This window comes from Cnephaeus nilssonii (genome assembly GCF_951640355.1).
Source record: "Cnephaeus nilssonii genome assembly, chromosome: 7".
Classification (NCBI taxonomy): Eukaryota; Metazoa; Chordata; class Mammalia; order Chiroptera; family Vespertilionidae; genus Cnephaeus; species Cnephaeus nilssonii.
Window position 1 is genome coordinate 50032991 of NC_137078.1, and position 24982 is coordinate 50057972.

Consider the following 24982-nt stretch of genomic DNA (forward strand, 5'->3'; position numbering starts at 1 on the left):
CTGGGGGCGGGGCGGGGCGGAGCCGGGGGGCGGATTGCAGAGGACGGCCAGGCCCGCCCCCTCTTCTGTGGAGTCGGGGGAGCCCTGGCAGGATTCGGTTCCCCACTCTAGAGCCGGTAAGTGGTTCCAACAGCGCCCAGGAGGTTCAGGCTGCGCGCCTCCCGGGCGCTCGTTGGGAGCTGGCTCGTCTCCGGCTCCTGCAACTGCAGGGGGTCCCGAGCTCTGTCTGCCGGGCCTTCCTCCTGCTTGCCCATCAGGTTTGCCAACTTACGTTTGGAGAGGAATGTGTGGTTTGTTTTTTTGTTCGTTCGTTTGTTTGTACCTTTTTCCTCCGATCGCCCCCACCAAGAATAACCTTCAAAGGAAAAAAAAGTACAAAACACCCCGTGAACACAAGGTTGGATGTTTACCCCCCCCCCCCCCCCTCCCAGGAGCCTGCCGCCGTGACCAGGGAGCGGTGTTAATGATTGAACCATTGAAAGGCTGAAGTTTGGACTGTCTGTCCACAGCGAGTGTGGCGGTGGGGAGGCCTGGTCAGCAGCAGCGAACCCCACCGAGCTCAGCTCCCTGAGGCTGCAGGGCAGGTCATCCGCCTTCCCACCGGAGAGCCTGGGGGTGGGGGTGGGGGTGGGGGAATGGTGGAGGGGGGGTTAGAATTGTTCATCAGTAATTCCTCCTCCCCCCTCTCCTGTCCTAGGTGAGCTCCGAGGTCCTGGCCAGCGCCCACCCGCCCAGGTCACAGCCAGGGAGAGACCTATCCTTGACCACTTCTGACTTTTTAAAATTTCTTCCGGGTTAGGAACAATAAATGATATGCTTACATGAGTCATTCTTTTTAAAATTTTATTTGTATGTGTTTGTATTGATTTTAGAGAGGGAGGGAGAGATAGAAACATCAACGATGAGAGAAAATAATTGATTGGCTCCCTCCTGTGTGCCCCGAAATGGGGATGAAGCAGTAAACTGGGCATGTACCCTGACACCCTGTCCTATATCCTATATAATAAAAGCCTAATATGCAAATTGATCTAACGGCCAAACGACTGGTCGCTATGATGCACACTGACCACCAGGGGGCAGACACTCAAAGCAGGAGCTGCCCTCTGGTGGTCAGTGGGCTCTGGGGAGTGCCACTCAGCCAGCAGTAAGGAGCGAGAGGGTAAGGAGGCAGGTGGTAAGGAGCGAGGGGCTCCCAGGCTGCAAGAGGGATGTCTGACTGCTGGCTTAGGCCCATGCCCCTGTTGACACTCAACCCAGGGGGATCAGACCTAAGCCGGCAGGCAGATATAACCTGAGGGGTCCTGGACTGTGAGGGTGCAGACTGGCCCACCTCCCCAACTCCCCCCCCTCTCCCCCCCAGTTCACAAATCTCATACACTGGGCCTCTAGTTATATAATGATTGATTATCTTCCCAAGATTTTGTTTTGTTTTTTATTTCTTGTCTAAAATTTTTATTTAATGTTACTTCTGCTTTTCTCTCATAATGTGCCTTTGCTTTGGCTTTGTAAATTGACCATGTTAAAATAGATTTCTAACATTTTCTCTACCCCTTTACTTTTCATTTAAACCTAATGGATTCAAGTGTTGCATGGAGAAGATCACTGTTTGAGAAAGAATTTTAAATTCTGAATTTCCTAGATTTGCAAAGTATGGTTAGCAACCTTTCATAGATTAAACAATAAAATAAAAATGAAAACCAAGTTACTCTTGGTGAAAATTTTAAAAGTTTATTTTAAAAGTTTATATTTGATAAATAGAAAAAGTCATTTGAAATACACTTTAATTTAAAAAAAACCATAATGTGACAGATCTGCTGACTGCAAATGACTTACTCTGAATGACATAGCTTACTGCATGCTAGGTGGGCTGCAGTTCTTACTCCTCACAAGGATTCTATGCTAGGGAGTATTGGCCCCATTTTACAGAATTTCATATTTCTTTTTAATATATATATATATATATATATATATATATATATATATATATATATATATATTTAAATATATTTTTATTAATTTCAGAGAGGTAGGGCGCAGGAGAGAGAGAGAGAAACATCAATGATGAGAGAGAATCATTGATTGGCTGCCTCCTGCACACTCACACTCAAGATCAAGCCTGCAAACTGGGCATGTGTCCTGACTGGGAATCAAACCATGACCTCCTGGTTCAAAGGTTGACATTCAACCACTAAACCACATCGGCTGGGCCAAATTTCATATTTCTAACAGTCTGTCTTGCTATCATCATAATGAAGTACATTCCTAAGAAATTAAGGGTCCTCTCTGCAAACATTTCAAAGAGTGAGAGGAAAAGGATTGTATAGTAAGAGAATAAAAGCATCCAACAAAGTTTAGGACGTAGGACTTGGGTTCTAGCTTTGTCTCTGTGTGACCTTGGTGAATCTCTTAACCTCTTGGAATATTTTCTCATCCATAAAATGGATGGTGATTTTATTTCCACCTTTTCATACAATTAAGTGGTGGTTTTAGTAACCATTGCTTCTCTTCCTATTGTGAAAATAATTACATCAATGGACGTGAAAGATGTGCTTTTGAGAAGAAATCAGGTATTGCGGGGGCTTAAGAATTATAACCATTTCTATTTGTGCGTTGTGTTATTTCATTCTTTTTATTATACCTTCTGACATAGCACTTGTATTATGAAGTAGATCATCATCCTGTGGGTAGCTGAGGGTGTTCAAAGGCAAGGAGTACAGACTGGAGCCTGATCAATCATAGTGGCAAAAGCTCAGTGGGAAATAAGATGGCCAGAAGCAAAGTGGAAGACAGAGCTGTCAAGGTCATGCCTGTCTCCTTACCGGCACCACAGGATAATGTGATCGTTTTGGACAAAGCAGGGTATCTTCTACATCCAGTATTAAGGATGAGTCTCCTCCTTACTTTGTTCTTTTCTCCCAATTTAGAAAATGTCAAAATGTAGAGGGGAAAAATGTACGTGCTAGATATTTTTGACAGATTCTATTTCAGGGTAATTTTGCTTTTATTATTGCTACAGTTTTTTGAGGATAATAGTGATGTCTGTTGGTGAAAAGATAAATGCGAGTGCATGAAAGAAATGAATAGGTAGAAGTGAGTAGATACTGAAAGTGGAAAAAGAGCTACAAATCTTACCCAGTGTGTGTACATGTGAGGGAGTGGGAGTGAGCAGGAGCTGGGGAGGGGCCCAGGCATTTTCTCTTTGCCCTTTGTGTTCTCTGAGTTTAGTACAGTGCCTCCCTAACGATTGATGCTAAAAACAAACAAACAAACAAACATGTTGAATGAATAATGACCAATATTTGGTATTAATGTTTAGCTTCAATCATTCTCTAGACTCTGCACTCTGGGGCTAAGGACTTGGTTTTACAACCAGAATCCATGTAAATATTGTTATAGTAAATCAACGGTGATTATAGAATTAATAGAATCAAGAATGTTTTCATTAATAAGAAATTAGAAAGAAGAAAATAGATGGGAAAGGAATAATGGTGTCTTCTATACATAGGAGTAAACCTCGGCCAGGTTCTGTACTTGGTGCTTGCCATGTCTCTAGCTCAGTAAAAGTTTTCAGATTAAGAGGCTCAAAAAACTTGACTACCTTGCCCAGGACTACGTGGCTAGTGAATGATAGAGCTGGGGTTCATACTAGGAGCTGTCAGATTTCAAAGCCCACACTTTCCCTAACACCATGCTGAAGGCAGAAAGGAAAAAAGAAAGTGGTGTTCTTATTTTCAGAATGGTAAACTCTGATCTAGGCAATCTTTTTTTTTCCCTGTTTTATTTTTTTATAATTATTTTTGTCTAAGAAATACTCAGCTTAAGTGAAGATGGAAATACAGTAGTGAGGCCGTGGAGTAAGTAGTCTGTGCACCGGTCTTCTCACCTTCAGGGACTGCTTAGCTGCCCCACCGGGCTCTTAGATTTGTGCATTTTGCCTGCTTCTGCCCCCTTTTATTCGAGGATTGTCTTTAGGGATATATCATTGCTAAACAACCTTTCAGCAATGGAAGTGTTCCTTTCTTCTCTGCTGGGTACTATGTTAAATCATCATTTTAAATAAAGGTTTTTTAATGATGCAACTTTTGACTAATTATACTTAGAGCTTTCCATTAAGAACACCATCAGAATGCTTTTTTAAAAAAAAATTTAAATTCTTTACTGTTTAATGTATTACGTAAGTCTCCTCTTTTTCCCATTGACCTCTCCATTCCTGCCCTCCCTCCATACATGGAATGACATTTTGTAGTCAGCATGGACTCTGTTCTGAGTAGCCCTGTGTTGAACTTCCATTCAAGAAAAGTCTGAATTCTTTCATCTCAAGTTCTAGTTTCTGCAACTCTATTTTAAAACTTTTAAGTTTTCTTTTCATCTTAATGTTAACAGGGGTAGGTCAGAAAGGTTAACTGTAAATTACCCTTATAATTTATAAAAGATGGCAGTGTTTTTAGTTTTTAATGTTTTTCCTCCTTTGTTACACTGACTGAACTTCATAAAGCAAAGTGTTTTAGCATTGATAAATACCAAAAACATAATGCTAAGAGCAGAAAGCAAGTTGCAGAATTAAGTACAGTACAATCTAACCTAAACAAAGTTTGAAAACATGCAAAAACAATAGCATACATTGCTTGGTAATGCATTCGCAAGTAGTAGTGAGAGAACATCATGCCTGGGGAAGATGAGCACTGAGTTTGTGGTAATAGTTACCTCGTGGAAAGGTGGGACAGAAGTGGGTTTGGGGATGGGTACCGGAGGCTTCAGTGATATCTATAATGTTTTAGGTTTTTAAAATGTTAAGATTTGTTAAAGGTGGGTGGCAGGTGAATGTGTTTATTGTATCTTTTGTATTTCTTTATGTGTTTGAAATAATAATCTAACAAGAGAAGATCTATCTAATGTTAATAAAACTTGCATGAACTTCTAAAATGTCCAAGATGTTGCAGCCCAAGCGTACACACAAGGACGCTTATGATATTCATTATGCTATACCTATCCAGATTTTTTTGTGTGCATGTTGATTCCCTTGTTGAAGGCATTGAATCTCTACGGGAAGTAACATTTTGCTTTGTAGCTGAAGGATTTGTAAGATGAAAGGTGTTTAAACATGAAATGAGATCAGTAGTAATCTTGTGATTTAAATTGTTATATGAAAAATTGTTTGATCTAACCCTCTGGGGGGCTGGGAGAAAACATAGTGATAGCTTAGATACAATAGGACAATACATTAATATTTTTTCTTAGTCTCTAGATCACCATGGCAACTGGACAGAAGTTGATGAGAGCTATTAGAGTTTTTGAATTTGGTGGACCAGAAGTGCTGAAATTCCAGTCGGATATTGCAGTACCAATTCCAAAAGACCACCAGGTGGAAATAATTACTTTAAAAAAGTCAAAAATTACAGAGTATGAGTCTCTAGAACATCAAGTTAATATTCAAAAAAAGCAGACTCACAATGATTATAAAGACATTGAATTAGGACAAAGTTTACATTGTTTACATCTGTGAGCTCTGACAAAGATAACGTAATTCTAATAATTAATGGAGCAGATATATGAAAAGGAATAACATCTTGTTATAAGTGTTTTTAGATGTTCACAATCATCTATGCAGTGCAATAGTTGGATTTTTCTGAATGGAGTCATAAGTAGTTTTGAATAGTTATTCTTTTACAAACTTCCCCAATTTTTATTTTGTGTACAATAGGAAACCCATTTTCTTCTGCATGTTTGCTTTTCACATATGCTTTAAGAGAATTTAAATGTAGAGCTTAATCATTTCCAATAACCTTAACAATATACCTTTTTGATAAAGATTATGTATTTTTATTACTGTACCTTCTATGGCTCCTGAGTCTAATTTCCTTAGCAAGCCTTCTGAGAGTTTTTACAATTTGGCCAAAACCCATTTTTATAGATTTATCTCTTATCGCTCCTTCTCAATAGATTGTGCTGTAACAACATCAAGCTTTATCCGGTTTCTCCATAAGGCCTTTTCGTTCCTTCTGTCTTTGCACATAATAGTCCTTTAACTTGAAATAACAGTTTTCTCCAAATCCCAGAGAATTTCTAGTCATTCTTTAAGGCCTAGTGCAAGGAACACATCTTTTCAAATGCCTTCCCTTACTCTGACAGCAGAAGTAATTTTGTATTAATTAAGGTAAAGTAAGCTTCTATAATAGCAGTAAACTCAAAATCTCAATGAGTCAACAATATAAAATTATTTATTCACTAAATTCCAAAATTCTAAAATATTGGTGAGTTGCTCTCCTCCAACAGAGATTTGGGGACCCAGGCTTCCTCCATCATGTTCCTCTGCCACTTTCAACACCTGTCTTCTGAGTCACGTGAAAGGGCAGAAGCACATGGATTGTCTAGGAAGGTCTTTATGGGTCAGGCCTGGAAGGGGCTCTCATCACTTTGGTTCACATTCCCTTGGCTAGAACTCAATCATGTGGCCACTCATCACTGTAAATGAGCCAGGAAACAATATTCTTCCTGTGAACCCAGAAGGAGGAAATAGACTTGATGAGCACATAGACGTCTTTGCCACACACACCCTCAAATATTTCCATCACTATTTTCTAAAAATGTTTTTAATATGTCTTATAATTTTATTTATACATGGGTTTGCAAAACTGGAATGTGAGCTCATGGAAGGCAAGGTTTTCCCCTCCAGTGTTATAGCTCCCATAATCACAACAGCCCTAGCATAATGCCTGAACAGTCTGTGTAAACTAGTACATTGTCTTTTCAGGTTCTAATCAAAGTCCATGCATGCGGTGTAAACCCAGTGGACACATACATTCGCTCTGGTTCTTATAGTAGGAAACCACTCTTACCTTATACTCCTGGTTCAGATGTGGCTGGGGTAATAGAAGCTGTTGGAGAAAATGTATCTGCTTTCAAGGTATTACATTTTTTATTATTTCTATTTTACTTAATATTTTTCCTTAAAAGATTTTAACATACTTTTTAAATGTGTCTGTATTTAAGTCTTTAAAATGCCCCATTACACCATTTTTGCCACTTGGGGGACTCCTCTAGTAACAAAAGAAATTATCTTTCAGCCAGCGGCCCTGTTTATTTGTATTGTTGGGAATAAGTGCAAGGTCATTTCTATATCTTCACATCCCCACAGAAATAAATGGTGAACCTTTTAATTTAACAGGAATATGTAAGGGGAAAAAATTATACTATTTCCTAACTCTTGATAATACACAAACCAACATATTTTAAATACTTTCTCTAAATTTAGCTTAACAAAGTAAAGAGAATGCTAATAATAAGTAAAAATGAAAAACTGCAAGGTCACTATACATTTTCTGAGCTCTGACTCAGAACAAGGTGATGGAGTCAATGAAAATGTTATGATCAGGGCTTTGTTATTTATTTTCTAAAAGACTTTTAAAGCAGAGCGCGCATATTCATGTTCTAGCATCTTTCCTCATAATTCCTTGACCTATCCGAAATTGGACTGAGATAGAGAAGATTAACGTGGCCCCTGAACGGAAGACAGGCAGATTCCTACAGCTTTCCACTCCTCAGCCCTGGCAATCTGGCTTCTGCCCCCATCGCTTCACTAAAATGATTCTTGCTAATGTCACTAATAGCATCTATACTGCTGGAGTTAATGGGCCCTTTTATGTCATTATCTCTCTTGACTTTTCTGTGACATTTGACACTCTCAGTCACTTACTGTTTCTTAAAAAAACTTTTTCTACAGCTTCTATGACATCATTGCTCCTGTTCTTCCCCCGCCCTTCCTTTCAGAGCATCCTTTTTTAAGCCTCGTTTTCTCTGGATGCTCCTCAAATCTTGGTTTGCCCAGTGATCCCTGTCCATACTTAAACCTCTGCTGTTTGTATTGTATACCTTCTTCAAGATGATCTCATGTACACCCACATTTTCCATATCACATGGGTATCTCTTGCTTAGAATTTTCTTTTTTAATATAAAAATTTTCTAAATTTTTTATTGAGGCAGTCTTTTAAGCTCAATCAAATATTAATCACATAAAAGAACTATTTCCTATCTATAATAATAAAAGTATAATATGCTAATTAGACCAGACGGCTGAACAGCTGAACAAACATTTGGACAACCTTCCAGACGACCTTCTGACGAAGCCAGGGTTGTGAGGGCTGAGCCCCTTGCACGAATTTCTTGCAACGGGCCTCTAGGTCTTACATAAAGGGGCATGTCAAATCTCTTAGGTAATGAACATTTTCCTAATATTTAGGCTCCTTTTAAAAAATATATTATTATTTTGTATTAGACAAAGGTTTTTTTATTTTTCAATTACAGTTGACATTCAATATTTTATATTAGGTTCAGCTTTATAGCATAGTGGTTAGACATTTATATAATTTTAAAAATGATCCCCCCCATAAATCTAGCTACTAAGCTCTGGACCTGTGGTGTCCAATGTGGTAGCCACATTTAAATGGCTAATGGCTACTGAAAATTCAAATTTAACTTAAAATAATCAGTTCCTCAGTTACACTAGCAACCTGTTCAGTGTGCACTGGTCCCATGTGTCTGGCTTTCCTGTTGGACGTGTAGGAGAGCGCAGGGCACCCACTTGGTCCATGTCCAGAACTGCGTACTCAGTGTGTCTGAAACTGAGCTTGTCTTCTCTCACTTCATCTCTGCTCCTCTCTCTCGGTGACTTCCCAGGTTTTAGGCTTATCTCTTCCTCTCCCTCACTCAGTTCTCCCTTCTTAGAACTGTTTTCTCTCTCTTTCCGTTTCTCCTCTCTGTAGTTTAGTTTAGGTTGTCTTATGTAGGCCCTTACCTGGATTTCTATAATAGACACATACCTTACCACCCTCCCTCCTTCCTCTTTGAAATATAATTCTGATTGTTTCACAATTAATTATTGTATTCTAAAATGTAATTCTGATTGTTTCACAATTAACTATTGTATTCGTTTAGTGTAGATTTTAGGGTATTGTTGAAACAGCTTATGTTATTTTATGCTCTCTCTCCCACCTATCTTTTCATTCATATTATCTCCCATTCCTTCTCTCCCTGAGTTTAATAATATATTTTTTTTTGTTCTCCCCTACATAGCCCATGATCTTTCATCTCTGTATCTTTATTCATATTGATTCTTCTGTTCGGCAGAATTAAACTGAAACTTATAAAGATGGGTTCAAGGGATTTCATACTCCAGCTTTTATTTATTTTTATCTAACTATTGCAGTCCATACATTAGACTACTTATTTATTAGGAATGAATACTGGCTTTATTTTTCCTGCCACTATTCCTTTACTTACTTTGTTTCCTTCACCCATAATGACTCTTCCCAATTCTAGTTTCAATTATTTTCTTATCCTTCAAGAACTACCTCAAATATTAACTTCTCAATAAAGGTACTCTTGATTCTCTCAACTTAGAAATAATTCCTTTCTTTTTCTTATATCTGTCTTTGATGGCTCAGCATGTTTACCTTACTTTGTAATTATTTCCATGCTATTTATTTTTCTCTCTTCCTAGCGTGTAAGATGTTTGAGATTAAAGAGAGTGTCTTGCTGCTAAGATCTTTTGTAGAAATCAAAGTACTGCTTTCTATATAGTGGATTCTTAGTAAATATTTGAATTATGTTAAAATTAATGCAACATGTTTTTAAGCTGTAAAAACGAGATTAATATTAACGTAGTCATACTTGACCATTTACAGGCAACACTACTAAGCAGCAATGCTTATCTTTGACTCCTAGGTGCCTTTTGAATCTTGCTTGTTTACACCCCACTGCATATTGCTGTTACCTTTTCAGACCTCTTAATTAAAGGGCAAATTTAAGTATATTGAGAGTTACTGCTTTAATGTTTTGCTTATTTTTTTTTTCAAGAAAGAGAAGTTAGGGCAGGTGTTTGCAGTGGCAGTCTCATTCCCTAGTGTGCAGGTCATACTGGGCAGGCCTCTGATGTTTATCTAGTGCCTTATCTCACCCTCTGTGGTGCATCTGCTCTTCAATAGTAAGGGCCACACGGACATTTATTGAGAGTTTGTTGCTCCTGGGGCTGTGGCAAGTGAAGAAGCCTGTCCTGGATCATCCTCTGTCAGGATCCAGGCATAGTGGCCTGCTTTTGGTTGTAAACATGAAAAGTGGAGGAAATGCAGGGGTGAAGAAATCTATGGAAAGGATTTAGCACAGGTAGTTGGCATGTGGAAGAAACCTTACTTTTTGTTTCTTCTCCATAGTATTTTGGGCAAAAATTGTTTTATTAACTGCCATTTACTAACTGTTTAGTCTGTGCAAATTACTGAACTATTTTTCTCAATTTCCTTATCTACATAGTAGGATTAATCTAAAGTGGAAATAATAAAAATAACCCTTAAGCTGTTGCGAAGATCAAATTTGATAATATTCATAAGACAATACAGTACCTAGCACAGTACACTCTCAATAAAGGTTAATTGTCATTATCATCATTATGCCATTCTAGAGGTTCACTTTCCTCTTATTTTTTTTCTCTTTCTCATAATTTTTTCTTTTCACTGATTCCCATTAATAAAATATTTTTAAATATTCCGTATTTTAAAATGATTTTTATGAGACCCTAAGATGGAGAAAACAATATATAAATACTTATTTATTGTTATAAAGTTGCATTAAAAAGGGTTGTAGCTCGGGATATTCACTTCATAAGTTACATAAATGTTTAATCCCTATGTTGTACACTAATATTATATTTTATTACACTGTAATTGAAAAAAAAAAGTTAGAAGGAATCATTAAAAAAGAGATTGTACCCATTTCGATATCATTTTTAATCCCTGATGCATGTATTAATTTATTGCTTCCCCAGAAAGGTGACAGAGTTTTCACTACCGGCACGATCTCGGGGGGCTATGCAGAGTTTGCTGTTGCAGCTGATGACACTGTTTACACACTGCCAGAAAAACTGGACTTTAAACAAGGAGCTGCCCTCGGTGTCCCATATTTTACTGCGTACCGAGCTCTGCTTCACAGGTACTAACACTGTCAACTATACAACCAACAACAATACAGCAACAACAAAGGAGGGCAGTATTAATTGCTTTTCTTCTTACCATCTGTGTACCATTTAGTTACCATTAAGCTTTTATGAAGTGGAAACTGCTAATTCAGGAGATTGTTCTAATTACTGGGGATAAGAAGAGCAAACACTGTATTTGTGTTCAAGATGCTCACAGTCTAGTAAGGGAGGTAGACATAAGAGGAATAACAGTTATATGCAATGTCAAAAGTACATGATGAAGATGTGCATAGTTATTTATGGGATCGCAAGGGATGTGCCTATGGTGATGACATAGGTCTTCCTGGCAAGGTATAAGGCTTGGATTATTTTAAAGCCATGGTTCAAAAATCTGGTTATCCAACCACGAAAACTAATTGCTGCAGTTTAAAAGTACAGTATAGTGCTGTACCCTAGACACACTGGTCAATTTCCATAGCTGAGACCTGAGAATCTATATTTTAATCAAATGCCCTGGGTATTTGAAAAAGATCAGAGAGACTTAGCCTGGTGAAGGAGCTGGGAAGGGGGAGGGCATTCTAGACAATGGGATAGTTGGTGTGTGAGAAAACATGGTATTTGGGGAGAGATATAGCAGTGTGGTTTTGTTGGCTAGAAGATTTTAAGGCAAAGACTGGGAAAGAATAAGTAATCTCTCAATAAATGTTAGCTGTCATCACCACATCTGTAGGTTTCAGATTGTAAAAGCTAGATTATAAAGCTCACACATTGTTTTGTAATGGATTGAAGAAGGTTCATGAAATGTTTTATTCAGGAGACTGATATTGTCATCTTTTTGTATTATTGGTATCACTTATCAGCTGTATGGAGGATGGATTTGACCATAGGAAAGGAGAAGGAGATAGGAGGGTCTTATAGAAGTATCTTCTAGGCCAGAGCAAGGGTCATGGAAGAAGAGATGAAGAGAAAAGGATAAGTATTTAGAGGTAAAATTGGGAATATTTTGTTGACTACATGTGGAGAATGAGACAAAGGAAGAGCTTAAAAATACTTCTAGCTTTCTAGCTTGAGTAATGTTTAACTGTGACAAAAAAAAAAAAAAAAGAGGAAAAAGTTTCAAAGGGAAGCTGAGTTCAGTTTTGGACCTGAAACTAAGACAGACATCCTAATGGAGAAGTTCAGCAGGCTGTTGGATGAAAGAGTCAGAAGCTTGAAGGCTGGAGGTGTACATTTGGGGATATCAGCATGTGGGTGATAGCTAACAAGATGAAAGTGATTGAAATCCCTCAGGGAGTAAGAAGAACAGTGGAGTTAGAATGGAGCCTTAGTGAACATCAACATTTAAGGGTATAGTCGGAGGTAGGAGACAGAGTCCTAAGAGAACCAAAAGGAGTTATTCTTAGACAAAGCAAGTCCAGAAGCCATGGTGTCCATTAAACATTTGTTAAGCTCATGGGCTTTGAAAAAAGGAAGACCTGGGTTGAAGTCCTATCTTTACTCACTACTAGGCTATATGACCTTGGTCAAGTTACTTTCCTGTTCAGCTTCAGTTTACTGATTTAAAAAACTAATAGCACCTTCCTCATAGGCATGTGGCAAGAATTAGATCAAGTAATGCATACTTCTTAGTATAGAGCCTGGCACGGAGTAAGTACTAATTCAGTGTTGATAGTATTAGGGGTAGTAGTTGATTTTGCTTCTAAGGAGGGAGGCTAGCTGTCAAAAGCAGCAGCGAGATGTATTTGGAAAATAGCAGTTGGCTTAGCAATTAAGAGGTAATTGGTAACTTTAGTCAGATTGTTTTCAGTAGAGTTGTGAAACAGAAGCTGATTGGGTTGAGGAAGGAAGAGGAAATCAGTTCCTTGAATGGAGGCTATTCTTTTAAAAAGGGTATATATATATATATATATATATATATATATATATATATATATATATATATTAGAGTCCTGGTGCACGAAATTCTTGCACATGCGGGGTGGGGGGTGTCTCTAAGCCTGGCCCGTGCCCTCTCACAGTCCGGGAGCCCTCGGGGGATGTCCGACTGAAGGACATCCTTAGCTCCCGCAGAGGCGGGAGAGACTGCCCCCAGTGCCACTGCACTCACCAGCCGTGAGCCCGGCTTCTGGCTTAGCGGTGCTCCTGCTGTGGGAGCCCACTGACCATTAGGGGGAAGCTCCTGCATTGAGCGTCTGATCCCTAGCGGTCAGTGCACATCATAGCAACAGGTCGTTCCACCGTTTGGTCAATTTGCATATTAGACTTTTATTATATAGGATGGAGAGAGAGAGAGAGAGAGAGAGAGAAAGAGAAAGAGAGAGAGAGAGAGAGAGAGAGAGAGAGAGAGGAAGAGAAAGGAAGAGAAAGAGAGAGAGATTTTAAGGAATTGGCTCACTTGATTGTGGAGACTTGATAAGTCTAAAAAGAAAAAATCTGATAGGGTAGACCAGCAGGCTGGAGACTCAGGGAAGAGTTCAGTTACTAAGTCCAAAAGCAATCTGCTGGCAGAGTTCTTTCTTGCTTTGGGAGAAGTCAGTCTTTTGCTCTATTAATGCCTTCAACTGATTAGATGAGGCCCATCAATTTTATGGAAGGCAATCTACTTTACTCAAAGCCTACTGATTTAAATGTTACTCTTATCCAAAAACACCATGAAAGAAACATTCAGAACCTTGTTTGACCTAAAGCTGGCACGTTGGCCCAGCCAAGCTGACACATAAACAGCCCTCACAAGGACTTCACACCAGGGAAGAAGGATCATGGCAGTGGGGATCTGGGAGAGGGGTAGCCTGCTCTTTCTCCACCCACTACAGGTCCAGGGATTTAGGAGAATGTGCTCATTGTGTTTGAGGGGTTGTTTAAAAATTTTTTTTAATTCATTGGGAAGTATTTCATATCCCATAGTATAACATTAGTAATCCTATTCCCTTACATTTGAATTTTAACTTTTAAAATGTCAAAGTGTTTTAGTAATAGTTATTGTAGTTTATCATGTGAACCCCTCCATTTAATTCACTACCCTCAATCCCCTCATCTCCAAGCAAGAGGGTTGGAGAAAACTTCCTTTACTGCTCATAATTGCCATTTGTCAGCTGTGGGCACACAGCCTTGAGCAGGACTCCACGTTACCGTGTCTCACTCCCAGACTGAACATAAGGACTGTGTGGCCACGCCCTATTGTTCTAGGAAGCAAGAGATCCTCACAGAGCCAGATCTGGACTAACTACAGCTGTGATATTAGCACTTGTCCATCTGGAATAATAAAGATCCCCTCTCTGTCTTGCTGCGCATTCCTTGTTTTCAGTATATTAGAAAAGTAGTGGTATGAACCAGAAGTAAAACACAGCGAGTTCAGAGGATCTGGACATTTTAGGGGTGACATGGGAACCTTTGTGACAGGATTTATTGAACTTATTATGGTCTTATCATTGCTGACTCAACATTGCTTCCTGAAATGAGGGCTTAAAGGCTGGTGCAGCCTGATGTTTGAAGGCATGGAAAAGTAAACGTGTTTTCTTAAATAGTCTAGCCACTGTGTTTACTTGGGCAGTGCTCTGTGCCACGGAATAAAGACTGGCTATAATGGACCTGTTTTGGGATGCTTCCTGTGGGAATCAAGGAGAAACTCCAGTTCCTCTAGCTTCAGCAGTTTCGCTAGCGTGCCTCCAAGGACTGCAGCCTCTCAGAACAGGACCACAAGGCGATCCCGCATCCAGCACGGGGCCTGGCGCACAATAGACTCCCATAAGCGGGTGTTGAATGAGTAAATGAACTGAGGTTTTCTCTTATCTGTGGCTCTGAAGAGTCATTGTTTGATCCTCTGGAGCCTGGAGAATATTTCACAATGAGTTTCTTCTTTGGGCAAGTGGTAGCTGGTCTGAGGGTAGGAGTTCCTTGAGAATAATGAAAAGTACCTGAGCTTAATTAGCTTTAAGGTGAGGTGATGAACCTGTGCTTTCTTTTGTAGCGCCCGTGTGAAAGCTGGAGAGAGTGTTCTGGTTCATGGGGCTAGTGGAGGAGTAAGTATTTTTTTTTTAAAGTTTATTTTTAAATGAGCTTTTGTTTGTGGGTTGCACATTTATGTCCATTTTAAAAGCCAAATTTATAAATATAGTCAGGGGTGCTTTTTTCCTTTATGTGGTAAAGCTTCTATAAGTTTTGTCTTCTGAAGGTGATTCCTTGTCATTAGTTTAGCATTTCTTGGTTAATAAATTCACCAGATTACCTCATCGAAAATATATCTATTAGGTTTTTCACCTGTGTTGAGTGTGGACCAAGATAAACTGGCTTTGTTTTTGCCTTCAAGGGGCATATGTTATAAGAATGCTTATGTAGAATTTTAAACAGTTCTTTAAGATGAATATTAATTCCGTATTCCCTTAGATAAGGACCTAAGGTTCATTAAAGTTTTACATATGTTGCCCCAGACAGTACTGCAAAGCCACACTAAATTCTTTGTCCTTTCTGTCTCCCTTCAGCTGCTTGCCTGCTGCGCTTTGATGACATTCACTACGCAAAGTATACAGCTGTGTCCTTAACACCACAACCCGTGGCTTAAAATGCTAGTGGCGGGTGGGGGAAGTGGGGACTCAGAATGTATGAAATAAGCCCTTTAGTGAAGTCACTGAACGCAGGGCTGTCAGAAGCCTCTTCAAGAAACCTGCTGTCAATCTATCTTTGAGGAGCTTAGAGAAAAAGTTAGAGCTCTGAGGTCGGAACTGAACAAGAAATCCATACGACCTCTATCTTGCAAGTAGAGGTTTAGAAATTTTGGAGACAGGATTTTGCAGTTTTAACAGAAAGGGGCTAGGGCTAGAAGGCTCACCTTGGGAAGCTGGTTAACCCTTTCATAGCACTAGGTATTCTGGACAGGAGATTAAGAGAAGTAACCTATTACACAGTACATTGTTCCAGAATAATGAGTGGCATCCTGAAAATGTGAATTTATCTTTGAAGGGGCCAGGTAATGCAGATAATTCATCCCATTGTGTCTCTGATACTTTAGATAGATGAATTGCAAGGTTTCACACCCAGCATCCTGTGTACCTCAAATAGATCAATTCTGAAGGATTTCACAGATCAGATTGTTTGCTAAAAAACACCAAGATTCTCCTTATGGTGCTTGAGAAAACATGACAAATATATCTTGTCAAGAACTCTCATTGTTTAGTTTCACCGAAGAGGCTATTTTTGGGTTAAATTAAATTTAACCCTAAATAATGAAAGGCTCTGTCAAACATACATTTATTTAAATCGCTTTGGCTTTCAGAGAGCGCACCTTGTACTCTGTAAAGAAGGGAGAAATTTTAATAGGGGAGAGAAAATCTCTTTTATTCCCTTTACCCTCTTGTAAAAAGCCCAGTTGCTTCACCATGATTTATTTATTTATTTTTTAAGGCAAAATCCACGCTGTTTTCTGTGCTGGCTGAGTTTGTTCATCCTTCGCTGGCAGGGATAGGCCAGCGACCTGGTGTGTGAAGCGCTTTTGATCCCCCTGCCCCATTAGAGGGAAACAGCACAGGGCTTTTCTTGCTTCTGTTTGTACGTTCTGTCCTCGTTTAATTCAAATTCCTTTGGGATTATGTTGTGTATTTAAACTGATGTGGAGCTTATAAGCATAGCTATTATCCAGATATTTTGGTGGGGAGTGCCCTATTATAATGTCAGCAAAGTAAATAGAAGAAAAGTGTAGGTACATAATGCTATATAATCTACTGGGGGAGTATGGCTAGTATAATTATTGACAAGAATAGAATAAACAGTGCCTTTAAGATAGCAATTGAGTGCCCCTTTAAAGTAGTTAGAGGCTAAGGAGAAACAGTTATATTAGCTCCTAGGTTAAAATGTTGTTTTATTAAAGGCTGTTTTTAATTTTCAATTAAAAACTTAAATAGTAAAAATTGATCGTGCTAATAAACCCATAGTTTACTTCATGGAATTGAACGTCTGTCTCAGTCAGGCAGTGAGTTCCATATGTTTGTTTTGGTTAAATCAAATTCCTGTTGTAACCCAACTGAGTTCAGGCTTATCATGCATGTATGCCTTACAGGTCTACCTCAGGCCTGCAAGCTTGTGATGCTGTGACAAATTTTATTAAGTTCCATTATCATTTCACTTGTTTTCTATCATGCCCAATCCATAATGATTTTGCCTTCCTCTAAGCCAGTTGTTATCAATAAAGGGTGATGTTGCATCATCTCACCCCTCCTTCAGGGACATTTGGCAGTGTCTGGGGACATTTTTGGTTGTTGTATCTGGGTAGAGGTTCTGGCATCTGGTTGGTAGCAGACAGACATTATGCTAAACATCCTTCAATGCACAGGATAGCCCCACAGGGAAGAATTTTCTGGCCCAAAATGTCAATAATGCCAAGTTTGAGAAATGCTGCTGTAAATGTTTGTGACACTTATCTGTACCATTCATTAAGCATGTAATCAAACATATATGGCCTAGTATTATAATTTGAATAATTGCTTATATCTATACTAGAGGCCCGGTGCACGAAATTTGTGCATGGGAAGGGGGTCCCCTCAGCTCGGCCTGCACTCTCTCCAATCTGGGACCCCTCAGGACCTCTAGCTCCTAACCGCTCACCTGCCTGCCAGCCTGATCCCCCTAACTGCTCTCCCCTGACAGTCTGTTTGCCCTAACAGCTCTCCCCTGCTGGCCTGGTCCCCCTAACTGCTCTCCCCTGCCTGCCTGATCGCTTCTAACCTCCTCTGCCTTGGCCCCGCCAACATGGCTTTGTCGGGAAGGATGTACGGAAGGACATCCGGAAGGTTGCCTGGAAGATGTTCAGTCTAATTAGTATATTACCCTTTTATTAGTATAGATGCCACCTTCTCCTAAAAATGCAGGTTGTTCCCAGGTTTTCCTATCGTGGAAGGGGAGCCTGCAGTAGCATCCTGGGTTCTGACCAGGGCTTATGCGCTTGTGCTTTATCTCAGCAGATGTGATTCCTAGAAGAAGACTCTTGGATGTACCTTGAACATTTCTATTGAATTTGTCAAATCATCCTCCAAAAATGTTGAACTACTTTAAACTCCCACCAGCAACCATGCGTGTGCCCTCCATCCCACCTTGATACCAGTATCATTGATTTCTCCCTAGAAGCTTCCCTCCCATCAGCCAAGACTGCTTGGTACTTGAGCCAACCTCATTGTTCAGCTGGGGACTTGATTTCCGAGATAGAATTATGGAGGAGGAAAAATAGTTTTCTTCTACCTTTCTGAGTTCTTAGTGGAGGCCCTTGTAATGAAAGACAGATCACCAAGAGAAAAGCAAAAGTCCACTAACATGTGTACCTTGTGTACATGTGGGAGATCCCAGGGAAAAATGAGTAACTCCCCAAGGTGGCTTAGATTGCAGATTTAAATACCTTCTTCCTAGGGAAAGGGGATGGGAGATGTAGGCCTCTTAGAGGAGAGTAAATGATTTTTAGGAAAGAAGAATGTGGGTGAGGGGAAATAGTTTGTAACAAAGTTTGGGTGTGATGTAAACTTCTACTCTCCTGTCCTGTGACAGGAGTCAGTCTTCTCTGCCTGATGACATTCTCCTGTCAAGGGGATCTATGATATTTAAGCTCTTTTTGGGGGGTCCGATTTTAGGCAGATCAGGAGACTTCAGTGAAAGCCTCTGCATGCATTTGCTGCTTTTCAAGCATCCGCAGCTCAAGATCATCAATATAACAACACAGCATATGTTGGGGTGGCATGTTCTCTGACCTTCAGAATAAACACAAAAGCTTGTTTCCTCTCTTAGATGATTTGCCACAGTAGTGTTATTCCCTGGAGACAGTATTCTACCAGACCTTCCTGGGAGTGGTCATAACATACCCTGTGCTTGTAGAAAGGTGTGGGCCATATCACTAAATAAACCAGGGGCAGTTTTCTCCTCTTGTGGAAGGGAGATAAAGTTATGATAGTTTATCTCCCTTTCCACAAGTTTCTTGCAGGTTTGTGTCTTCGCTGCCCGCCCCTCCCCCAGCAGCCCAGGTGCCTCCGCCTCGGGCCTTGGGGCTGCTGGGTGCCAGGCCTGCGGGTTTGTGTCTATAATCAACTCCTCCCCCCTGACACCCCAGCCCCAGGTCCATGATGGCAGGGCTTGGGGCTGCAGGGTGCTGGCCTCCCTGTGGGTTTGTGTCTCCTATCTGGCCCCCTGCAGCCCCAGCATAGCCATGGCAGGGCTTGGAGCTGCTGGGTCCCGCCCCCTGCGAGTTTGTGTCTCTGATCAGGGGTCTGCTGGGGGCTGCTGGGTGCCGGTCCCCTGCGGGTTTGTCTGTCCGATCAGGGGCCTGTTGGGTCCCGCCCCCTGTGGGTTTGTCTGTCCGATCAGGGGGCTGCTGGGTGCCGGCCCCCTGTGGGTTTGTGTTTCCGATCAGGGGGCTGCTGGGTCCCGCCCCCTGCGAGTTTGTGTCTCTGATCAGGGGGCTGCTGGGTGCCAGTCCCCTGTGGGTTTGTGTCTCCGATCAGGGGGCTGCTGGGTCCCGCCCCCTGCCGAGTTTGTGTCTCCGATCTGGGGGCTGCTGGGTGCCGGTCCCCTGCGGGTTTGTCTGTCTGATCAGGGGCCTGTTGGGTCCCGCCCCCTGTGGGTTTGTGTGTCCGATCAGGGGGCTGCTGGGTGCCGGCCCCCTGCGGGTTTGTGTGTCCGATCAGGGGGCTGCTGGGTGTCGGCCCCCTGTGGGTTTGTGTTTCCGATCAGGGGGCTGCTGGGTCCCGCCCCCTGCGAGTTTGTGTCTCCGATCTGAGGGCTGCTGGGTGCCAGTCCCCTGCGGGTTTGTGTCTCCAATCCAGGGGCTGCTGGGTCCCGCCCCCTGCAGGTTTGTGTGTCGGATAGGGGGCTGTTGGGTTCCGGCCTCCCGGGGGTTTGTGTCTCGGATCAGGGGGCTACTGTGTGCCGGTCCCCTGCAGGTTTGTGTCTCCGATCTGGGGAGTCCCCTGCGGGTTTGTGTCTCAGATCTGGCCCCCTGCAGCCCAGCGCAGCCATGGCGGGGCTTAAGGGTGCCGGCCTCCCAAGGGTTTGTGTCTCCCAACCACCTGGCCCCTAAGGGCCTGGCCATCTTAGTTGGGGTTAATTTGCATACTCACCCTGATTGGCTGATGGGCGTGGTTGGTGGGTGTGGCTTGTGTAGCGAAGGTAAGGTCAATTTGCATATTACTGTTTTATTAGAGAGGATATGTTTATTTCTTCTTTATCTTAAGCACATTTTTTTTGTGGAGATCTAATGATTTCATCTAATCCTATGGCTTTAAATACCATTTGTAAACTGATAAATCTCAGGTTCATTATTTCCAGCTCGAAACTCTTTCAAGTCCATACCCATATTGAGCTGATTACTGAATGTCACCAGTTAGGTGAGCAATATACAACTCAGCATGTTCAAAGTGAATTATTGACTCTTTCACAAACTTGATCCTCTCTAATCTTCCTTATCCCATTAATCTACCCAGTTAATCTGGCCAAAGACCTAGGAGACATCCTTGATTTTTCTCCTTCCTCCCATCTCACAATCTATGAGGAAGGCCCTTCAGTTTACCTCTAAATTGTATCTGAACTTGTTATTCTTTCCAGTGTGGCCACTTTAGTCCAAGCCAGCTTCACCTCTTATCTTGACCACTATATCAGCTGCTAACTGGTCTTCCTACTCTTGTTTCCGGAAACCTCCTTTTTTCCTCTTACATAATCTGAGTGTTCTTTTTAAGGCCTAAATCAGATCACACCCGATTTAAGCTCTCTGGTAGTTCTGCGTGGTTCTTTAATATAATCCCCACCTTTATCCCCAAGGCCGTGTGTTCCTCGGCCTCTCTGTGCCCCTCTGGCCTCTTCCACTCTCTCCCATTTGCCGCTAAGGCCACATTGTCCCACACTCATTCCCACTTCACCGAGTTAGCCGTGACCATTCTGCCTGCAGCATTCTCTGCGTGGCTTCCCTGATCTTCATGCGTGGCTTGTCCCTCACTTCATTCAGGCCTCATCTCTTCACAGCAGCTTTTCCTAATGACTGAACTGCCTCCCCTTCCTATCTCTTTCTAACCCAGTAGGCTATTTTATTTTTTTCATACTTTTTATTTTCTGAATTTATGTTGTTCATGTATTTGTTTATGTGTTTATCATCTTCCCCCTTGTTTAGAATGTAAGTTTCTTGGGTCGAGTACCATGCCAATCACATAGTAGACATTCAATAAGCGTTTATCATATAGATGAATAAATTAATTTGCCCATGTATCTGTCTCTTCCACTTAAATGGTAGAGCCCTTACATTTATTATAGAGTATTTTTATATGTGTAATTAAAGTATGAAGTCTGTGAACATATTTTGATTATCTCTAAACTCTGTACCTTTACACAAAACGAAACATTTTGATGCATTGGTTGAAAAGCTTTGCAGTATGATTTGGTTCAGCTCTTGTTTCCATCTCTGTGACCTGGGCAAGTTACTTACATTTTATAATTTCAGTTTTCTTATCTGTAGACTAGGGATAATAATCTGTATCATGGGCTTCTTGTGAGGATGAAGCAAAGTGATACATATATATTATTTAGTGTGGAACCTGGCATATTATAAATGCTCAATAAAAGTTACCTATTGTTCTTATTTCTTCATTTATATTTGAACTTCCTTAATAATAGAATAGGACTTAGAAGAACCTTACGTTCATTATCTATACTTAACAAATGTTTGCAAGGATGCAAAGAATCTAAAAATACTGGGTTAAGAGTACAAACTGATGGTAGCCAGATGGGAGGGGTTTGGGAGGCTGGATGAAAAAGCTAAAGGGATTAAGAAGTACAAATTGGTATTTACAAAATAGTCTTGTGGATGAAAAGTACAGTATAGGGAATATAGTCAATAATACAGTATATTGTAATAACTATGTATGGTGCCAGGTGCGTACTGGACTTATTGGGGGATCACTTCATAAATTGTCATATATCTCACCACTAGGCTACACACCTGAAACCAATATAAAATAATATTGAATATCAGCTGTAATTGACAAATAAAAAATGTGCACCCCCCAAAAAAAAAATAAATAAAACCATTGTGTTGTATTTCGTTTTTCAGGTAGGACTAGCAGCATGCCAAATTGCTCGAGCTTATGGCTTAAAGGTTTTGGGCACAGCTGGTACTGAGGAAGGAAAAAACATCGTTTTGCGAAATGGAGCCCATGAAGTGTTTAATCACAGAGAGGTTAATTATATTGATAAAATTAAGGTAAAATTGTTCTACAGTTTTATAAAAGTAAAATTTTGTTTCTTGGGAGACTTACACATTTTTTATAGGTTCTTTTTAACCACTCTTAAAGTTGTTTACCTCTTTTTTTAAATGCCTGAATGTTGTTGTTTTTTTTGCCTATGTGTGTTTTAATGTTTTAATTTAAAAAGCAGATATGTCCAATTTTTAAACTTTCTTATTTCTGTCTTGTTTATGCTTACCAAATAAAATTTAGCCTCTCAAGTCTTCCAGCTATCAGAATTTAATGCCAGTCACAGTTTAAGTAAGTTCACAGTTCTATATTTGCACCTGTGAGGTGTTATTAATATAATTTCTATTGGTATAAATTTTTCATTGAAGGTGAAGTATCCTAAGATTACAAAGTTGATCTGTCTGGCTAGGAAAGAACATTTATTTGTTAACAGGATGCTTTGGACTCCAAAATTTGGAGGACTAATCACTACTTCCTCCAAAGCAGTGAGGTAGCATTTAATGAGTTGTTGCATATGTTCCATTGCTACAATAGAATTCAAGCAGATTCTAAAGTTCTCCATTTGTGCTCTATTAGCAATTTACTAAACACTGATTACTTTGCTAACCCTCAAACTACTTGCTCATGATGAGAAAGAATTAGAGTTTTCTAGGTACTGATTACTATGTAAACTAGGCCATTACAAACTAAGGAAATGATGAGTGAGAGTTTATTACCACTAAATCAACTTGCCACAAAACTGAGTAAAGGCACTCCTTTGTTATATGTCTAGGAAACCTACAATTAATGGAGTATTCACTCTTGGTATTAATTTCCAAGAGTATTTACAAAGTTGAAAAACAGCCAGTTATTTTAAGAAGGTATTTTTGTTTTGCAGTAATCTAATTTTAGGACCATGAGGTCTTGTAGCTTGTATCATTCAAAACACATTTCTGTAATGCATGGGACAATTATAACTTTTATAGATTTTTTTTACTTGCTTATTTTTTACTTGCTTATTTCTTAACTTATTTTGCATTCTTTTATGTTATATAGAAATCTGTTGGCGAAAAAGGAATTGATATTATTATTGAAATGTTAGCTAACGTAAATCTCAGTAATGATTTGAATCTTCTATCATATGGAGGACGAGTAATAGTAAGTATTTCTCTTTTTTTAACCACTTTGAAGTTTTATCATAAATTAACACTATCCTATATAATAAAAGGCTAATATGCAAATTGTCCCCTTGACCGGGAATTCGAAGGGGAGTTCTACCAGGGGTCGGGGCCGGCTGGCCAACTGCCCGTGGCCCCTCCCCCCGCCGGCTGGACCCCACCTGTGCACGAATTTGTGCACTGGGCCTCTAGTTTTGCAATAATCTTTAACTGTAGGCATGTTGTTCTTCATAATAGATTGTTGGCAGCAGAGGTCCTATTGAAATAAACCCCCGGGACACCATGGCAAAAGAATCTAGTATAATTGGAGTTGCTCTGTATTCATCAACCAAGGTAGGAAAAGAAGTCATTGTGATTTTGGTAACTTAAACACTGGTCAATTTGCCTAGTCAGGCAGGCTGAAAGTTTAAGTAGATATTAAACTTAGTTATTTGACTATATGTGTGCATTAAGACTTAGTCACCAGAAGATAACTAGGGTGGCAATATCATTTATTTTCCAAGTCAGGACACTTTTGAGGAGAAAGAAGATACTATTCGTAATCACTTCAGAACAGTAAGTATTTTGTAATCTGATATTGTCTCAAACAAATTAGACTTATGGTTACCCTATAGAGGGCTCTTTTTCTGTAATTCTTGATAAGTTAACAAAAGCCACACATTTGTAAGAAACTCTTTATGCTTTTTTAGATTCTGAAAATATTTAATGCTTCTGAAAAATCAATTCATATGTTCTTCTACCAAGAAAGAAACAACAACAAAAAACCTTTTTCTTTCACTTTAGGAAGAATTTCGGCAATTTGCAGCAGCTCTTCAAGCTGGAATGGAAGTTGGTTGGTTGAAACCTGTAATAGGTTCTCAGTATCGATTGGAGAATGCGGTCCAGGCTCATGAAAACATCATCCATAGCAGTGGGGCTACTGGAAAAATGATTCTTCTCATTTCATAATTAATTCCTTCATGTATTTCCTATGTAATTAGAGGTCTCTTATCCCAGTTTTACTTACACTATCACTGCTTTAATTGGCATTCATTTAATTCAGTGAGTTTCTTATGTTAAAAAGTTTTGTCCTTAGAGATCCTGGGCATTGGAGCACCATGTATGTTGTAGCTGACAATATTATTTATGCTGTAATCAAGCAGTCATAGTAGGAAGTAGAATGTTGTGGTCATTGACATTGGGGTGCATTATAGATATTCCTGTTACCTGATCATTAATTTCATACCTTTGATTAAAACATGCTAATTGGAAATAAGACTGCTTGATTTCCAAGCCTACTTCTCCTTAGGAAGTTTCTTTCATCTCTGATTAGCCCAGAACTGTATTGGACGCTGCAGATTTTTGGGACTAAACAAGACTCCTTGTCCAAGCTAATTTTATCTGGATCTACAAGTTGCTTGGAAGGGCCAGATAAACAATATTTGTTAATTTTCCAATATTTATCAAAATACTAGAACATTCACTATGTTCATGGTTGATTACCAGTGGTCTGTACATTCTGGGACAGCAGCCTTTTTTTTGCTGTAATATGATCCTAGGTGCATAGTCTCCAGATAGATACTTCTTGACTGACTTGCTTTCAAATTAGATTTAGAATTATCTGTTTGTGTGTTGGGGGTCATATATTTTTTTTAAATAAATAAACAAATTTGACA

At 40.1% G+C, this 24982-nt stretch overlaps 1 protein-coding gene across 3 annotated transcripts; it reads left to right on the top strand.

The window, feature by feature from the left end:
* Positions 1–37: 37 nt before the first annotated feature.
* On the top strand, positions 38–24982 carry CRYZ (crystallin zeta). 3 transcript variants are annotated; one of them, XM_079778386.1, is made up of 11 exons: positions 38–116; positions 432–584; positions 698–794; positions 5239–5362; positions 6752–6904; positions 10814–10977; positions 14931–14982; positions 22029–22178; positions 23206–23307; positions 23565–23660; positions 24111–24982. In XM_079778386.1, the coding sequence occupies exons 4-11, from the start codon at positions 5252–5254 to the stop codon at positions 24273–24275; spliced, it is 993 nt and encodes a 330-aa protein (XP_079634512.1). In that variant the 5' UTR covers positions 38–116; positions 432–584; positions 698–794; positions 5239–5251; the 3' UTR covers positions 24276–24982. The 3 variants fall into 3 exon arrangements, with proteins under 3 accessions (XP_079634512.1, XP_079634511.1, XP_079634513.1); XM_079778385.1 differs by lacking the exons at positions 432–584; positions 698–794 and having other exon boundaries at positions 47–116; XM_079778387.1 differs by lacking the exons at positions 432–584; positions 698–794 and having other exon boundaries at positions 95–116; positions 5246–5362.

Coding starts and splice junctions, on each gene's coding strand:
- CRYZ (XM_079778386.1), top strand. CDS start 5,252: ATGGCAACTGGACAGAAGTTGATGAGAGCTATTAGAGTTTTTGAATTT. Junction 10,978..14,930: donor TACCGAGCTCTGCTTCACAG/GTACTAACACTG, acceptor TTTCTTTTGTAG/CGCCCGTGTGAAAGCTGGAG. Junction 22,179..23,205: donor ATTATATTGATAAAATTAAG/GTAAAATTGTTC, acceptor TATGTTATATAG/AAATCTGTTGGCGAAAAAGG.